The sequence below is a fragment of the Bison bison genome, unplaced genomic scaffold, assembly GCF_000754665.1.
Source record: "Bison bison bison isolate TAMUID 2011002044 unplaced genomic scaffold, Bison_UMD1.0 scf7180017864239, whole genome shotgun sequence".
NCBI lineage: Eukaryota > Metazoa > Chordata > Mammalia > Artiodactyla > Bovidae > Bison > Bison bison.
Window position 1 is genome coordinate 7,956,550 of NW_011494811.1, and position 5,839 is coordinate 7,962,388.

Below are 5,839 nucleotides of genomic sequence, written 5' to 3' on the forward strand. Positions count from 1 at the left end.
AAAATACTTTTTTTGAAGAGGTTATAATTTTGTTTTATCTTTGTCTCTTTCTCTCTGTTAACATTTTCTTTTTCCTTTTCTCAAAGGTGGCAGAAAGGGCACTCTATTATTGGAATAACGAATACATCATGAGTTTAATAGAAGAAAACTCTAACGTCATCCTTCCCATCATGTTTTCCAGTCTTTATAGGATTTCAAAAGAACATTGGAATCCGTAGGTTTTCACAGTTTTCCCTCTCCTTCTCTTTCTTCCTCCCTCCCTCCTCTCCTCCTCCTCTTCCTTCCTTCCTTCTTTCCTCCCCGCTCTCCATACCTCCCTCTCTCCTTCCATCTTTCCCTTTCCTCCTCTCCTTTGGCCTCTCTTCTTCCTTCCTTCTCTTTTGCTTGATAAAATATCTTGTATGCATGCTGTATGTCAGATGTTGTGTGTGCTGCTGAAGATACGTGTGTGAAAAGGTAAAATGTCTACATTTTAGAAATTCACTGACTGGTTGGGGAGACCCACAAGTAAACAGATTTTTTATAAAACAGTGTTTTAAGTGTTGTTATGTTCACGTATCTGTTTATTTGAGGGCATCTTAACCTGTCTATGAATATTGCTAAGATCTTTTGGGAATGCTCTGGATCAAGTGGAGAGATTTGTATTATATTGACGGGGGTGATGATGCTCATACTGAATCTTAAAAGAATTGGGCAAGTGGATGGGATGGGGGTAGCCCATTGAGATAGTGGGTTTACCCGTCGCCTAAAAAGGCACAAAAGGTAAGAAGCACCTGTCGTGTTCTGAGGCCTGTGAATTCGGGAGGGCTGAAGCGCACGGTCATTTGAGAACATCGAGTAGTGCCTACGTGAGTCTTCACCAAGTGAATAACAAGGAGACGTTAGAGAGTTGTAGGAAGGGAAGTGGTCTGAGTTGATTTGCATTTTAGCAAGATCCATTTTTTAAAAACCAACTCAGTCATTATACATATTCTGTAGAGGGCAAAAACATTTTTGAATGTTTTTTATCATCTAGTTTTATGAAAGTTAAAGCATTCTGTATTGAATGACTTGACATGTTTCTCTATGACATAGAAAGAAAATTGAATGTGGCATTAAAAATGAAATATAATTCCATATTTCCATAGTATGTTTGTCTACAAGCTTTGCATACAACTGTAAAATGTCATATTTCTCACTTTTCACATTTGTCAAATTTGTGACTAAAGCTTATAAAAATATAAGAGCTGGCAAACAGTTAAATTTCATTATGCAGGGAGCCTCTTGAGAACCTAGAGTGCTTCTAGCACGTGTCCTTAACCGCTCAGCAGACTGTGTTTGCCTTTTCTCCATCACAGCTCCATCACGGTCATATCTGAGAAGGTCTTTCTTTTCAACAAAAGACAGCTGAAGTTTCTCTTTTAATGAACACAGGGTAGAAGCAACACAGTAAACCCACTTATAAATGTTTTAGAAACTTCAAACCCAAGGAATGCCTTTTTCAGTGGTGTTGGAAAACACGCAAAATGGAAGAAATGTTGTATAGTTTTGCACAGGGAAGTGTTATTTAGATTCTAGTCTGGAGATACTAGGCTTGTCATGGCAGAGTCCTCACATTGCCGAGAGCTTATTCTTAGACTTGATAAGCATGGGCAGCCATTTGGCTCTTGAGCTGTTTAGTGTTCCATCACTGATAGCAGCCATCACCAGCTAGCCAATTACCTTCGGCATGTGTGTTGAGTCAGCAAGAGGACTGATGCAAATCACCACTAGAAATGTAACTCTTATTAAGCTGCCCAACTTACGGGGGAGGGGGGGCTTGGTATCATCTTTGAATATGAATTATAGATATATAAACTTTGTTACCATGGAAACAGCCTTTGATTTTGATGAATTATGTATTTTATCACTTTAGAAATAAAATTCTATGCAAATTCAGGTCTCAAAGGTTGGTCCTGCCACAAGTGTTCATTTTTAGGGTGAAGTTGCTTTATACTTGCCTTTTTATTAAATGAAATTAACAAGTGCCCATAGGCAAGTCTATTCTGGGTACCAGTGATTAGAAGGGCAAAATTAGATTTTCTTTTTCTAATCCTGCCAACCCCTCAGAAAGATCTCTTGTCTAAAGAATGTAGCTCTCTTCAGGTGGAAATGAATTGTAGGTCATTTCTAGTTGTTCCAACTAAAAAAGGGATGGTGACTAGGCGGTGTGAGCAGCTCATTCAGGTAAAGGTTGTACATCCATTTTCTTTGGGTAGTAACGCATTACATAGGACTAAACAACACGTTTCTTTCTCTCTGTGCTTCCAGGGCTATTGTGGCGTTAGTGTACAATGTGTTGAAGGCGTTTATGGAAATGAACAGCACCATGTTTGATGAGCTGACAGCCACATACAAGTCAGATCGTCAGCGGTAACTTTTTAAAGCTTTTTTGTCAGCTGTGCATAAAACTGTTGAGTTCTTTCCTTGCTCTTTGCTGAATTTGCCTCGTTGTACCTGAAATCCTAAGCAGCACAATTGTATTTATTTCCATATTCATTTTCGCATGTGCATTAGTTGTGTCTTTATTAGTGTGTCACTGGGTAACAAAGCGTCATTTTGGTTAAGTCTGCTTTCCTCCTCCCTTCCCTAATGTTTCTCTTCTGCGTCCAGGTTAGAAGCCTGACGCATAACTGGTGTTTCAGGCCCACATAAGGGGACCATCAGGTTGATAGCCATCTGGATTCACTCCCATTCTGAACTAGAATGGGGCTGATATGTCCTTCACTCCAGCAGCAAGAGAGATGGGGCATGCTTTTGTTTAGCTCTTTGACCCAGAACTTAACTTTCTATACTAGAACCCAGCACATTCCTGTGATTTAGAGGGCAGTGAAAAGAACAAGGAGGTAAAGAGTATTATGCAAATCTTGATACGTTTAAGGTCAGAGGGAGCAGAAACCAGTTGAACTCATTATAATAAATGCTTCTGGTTTCATGGGTCTTTCTTGATTTCATTTATGTGATTCTTCAATTTTGTTATTTCTCATTCAGTATATTCAACTTTCCAAAAGATGTGTCTTAGTCTGTGTGGGCTGCTATACTGTATTATAGGTATCTTGTGGGTAGCTTCCAAACAACAAAAATGTTCTGGAATCCAGAAACCCAAGAGCATGGCGCTACCATAGTTGGGTGAAGGCCCTCTTTCTGGTTCAGAGCTGGTACCTTCTCACTGTGTCTTTGAAGGTGGACGGGGCAAGAGATCTCTGTGGGGTCTCTTTTATAAGAGCACTAATCCCATTCATGAGGGCTCCACCCTCATGACCTAATCACCCCCAAAGGCCCCACCTACTAATACCATCACCTCTGGGGTTTAGGATGTCAACATGTGAATTTTGGGGGCATACAAATATTCAGACCCTTTGATGTACTTGGAGAGGTTGAGGAAAGTCTGGAGAGCTAGTTAGTAGTTGAACCGCTGGGTTGACTTTTCTCATCCAGAAGAAAATGTCAGCTTTGTGTATATTATAAAACCATAGACTTTCAAGGATCCCAGTGTTCATACTCAGGACCTGGCTAAACCTCCTGAGAAAAACTGTCTGGTTCCTTTGCACCTTTCCCCGATTTTTAATATGTTACTTGGATTTTAGATAAAAGGAGCAATGAAGGGAAAGGTTTGGTGGCAGGGGACAGATGATCGTCACAGTGATTTTTTAAAAAATTACCAAGATATGGCATACAAGAGCAACTTTATGGAATACGAAAAGTGTTTAATAGTAGAGAGAAGAGACTTGAGTTGTTTTTAATACCATGTTGAGGTAAATATTAGTTATTGGATATGTTGTACCAGACTTAAAGAACTTTTAATTTACTATATTTGTAGTTGTTTCAAATCATTAAATTTATAATAACTCTCCATGTTTCAAACTTAAAATCTTTAAAAAATGTTATTTAAGTGAAGGGAATACAGGGCAGATTTTCATACTGTGATATACCATTAAGGAGTGCATTGTACGTAATATCCTTCTTTTTATAGTAACTAGAAACCCATTTTTATTTTCCTAGTTGAATAAGAATTAAATCTGTAGAAATCCATTAAGACTACTGAAGACATGTTTCTAAAATATTCAAATCATTTGAATTAATTTCGTTCATTTTTATTGAATTTCAAAACTGTTTTATGATCATTTATCATTTAAACTAAATAGGCCAGCCTCTTGAAAAAGATAATTAACAGCAAATAGACACTATGAAGCTGACTATGACAGTCTGGTGCTTTAAAGTGATTTATAGCGAGTGGACTTTCTTAATGACAGAAGGAGTATTTAAAAACCAGTATTTTGTCTAATGAGCAATACAAGGGTATACTTAGTAGATGGAAATACTAGTTTTTCCATGGATATAGGAAGAGAAAAAGAGACTAAAGAGAATTATTTGGTATTGTCCGACAAGAGCTTCTCTGGTGGCTCAAATGGTAAAGAATCCACCTGCAGTGTGGGAGGCGTGGGTTGGATCCCTGGGTTGGGAAGAGTCCCCTGGGTTGGGAAGAGTCCCTTGGCGGAGGGAATGGCAACCCACTCCAGTATTCCTAGCTGGAGAATCCCCATGGACAGAGGAGCCTGGTGGGCTACAGTGCATGGGTCACAAAGAGTCCCAACAAGAAATGAAAAGAGGATTTATTTCTAGAAGGCAAGAAGTTAGTAACTGTTGCAGTTCAGATCAACATTTTTTAAAATATTTAATCTGAAAATGGTGGGTGGAATAAGTAACTCTGACGGATACATATGTCAACATTAGTGCTCTGTGAAATTGTAACAGGGAGTTTGACATTATCCCTAGTATGACAGCCTAGTGAAGTTTTAAACTGCCACCTACAGGGAGAGAGAAAAGTGGGAAAGAATAGGGGTGACAGAAGCTATATCAGAAATATTTAGGGTTTTTGAAGATAAAGCTGTCAGTATAAAAGATGTATGATAACTCAGCAAAAAGTTTACCTAGAAGAAAAGCCCCATAGGGTAGACTGCTGCTGCTGCTAAGTCGCTTCAGTCGTGTCCGACTCTGTGCAACCCCGTAGACGGCAGCCCACCAGGCTCCTCTGTCCATGGGATTCTCCAGGCAAGAACACTGGAGTGGGTTGCCATTTCCTCCTCCAATGCATGAAAGCGAAAAGTCAGAGTGAAGTCGCTCAGTCGTGTCTGACTCTTAGCGACCCCATGGACTGCAGCCTACCAGGCTCCTCCGTCCATGGGATTTTCCAGGCAAGAGTACTGGAGTGGGGTGCATTGATTGCTATACAACTCTTGATCAAAGACTGGTGAAATGCCTCAGTGACAAGATTATGAATGTTTAATCATGTCAGCTCTTCATTTAAACTGAAAATTAAGGCAATAAGAACCTAACATATATTGAAGCTGTTTTTTAGTTGAATAAAGTCTCTAAAGCCCTTGCTTACTATCTTCCTCCTCTTCAAGTAAAAAGATCAATATGCATTGAAACTCAGCAGGATCAGCAAAATTTACTTTCAAATCAGTATTCTATGATAACATTTATTTAGACCTAATGTTGGGCTTCCCTGGGAGTCCATTGTTTAAGAATCTGCCTTGCCGTGCAAGGGAAACCTGTTTGATCCCTGGTCTGGGAAGAGCCCACATCCTACAGCAACTAAGCCCGTGTGCCATAACTACTGAGCCAGCCCTCTAGAGCCCGAATCACAATGACTGAACCCACACACTGAATCTGCTGAAGCCCAAGTGCCTGGAGCCTGTGCTCTGCAACAAGAGAAGCCACTGCACTGAGAAGCCTGTTCCACCACAACGAAGAGCCCCCGCTCACCACGACTAGAGAAGGGCCTGCACGGCAATGAAGACCCAGCACAGCCAATGAT

At 40.1% G+C, this 5,839-nt stretch overlaps 1 protein-coding gene across 3 annotated transcripts in view; it reads left to right on the top strand.

Annotated features, from left to right (window-relative positions):
- PPP2R5E (protein phosphatase 2, regulatory subunit B', epsilon isoform) overlaps nt 1–5,839 on the top strand; it is a 161,831-nt gene that overhangs the window by 149,585 nt on the left and 6,407 nt on the right. For 2 of the 3 annotated variants that reach the window (XM_010846804.1, XM_010846805.1), the window contains exons 12-13: nt 87–214; nt 2,290–2,391. In XM_010846804.1, coding sequence (XP_010845106.1) covers nt 87–214; nt 2,290–2,391 — 230 coding nt within the window. The remainder of the gene's footprint in view (nt 1–86; nt 215–2,289; nt 2,392–5,839) is intronic. The other variant, XM_010846806.1, reaches the window with a different exon arrangement.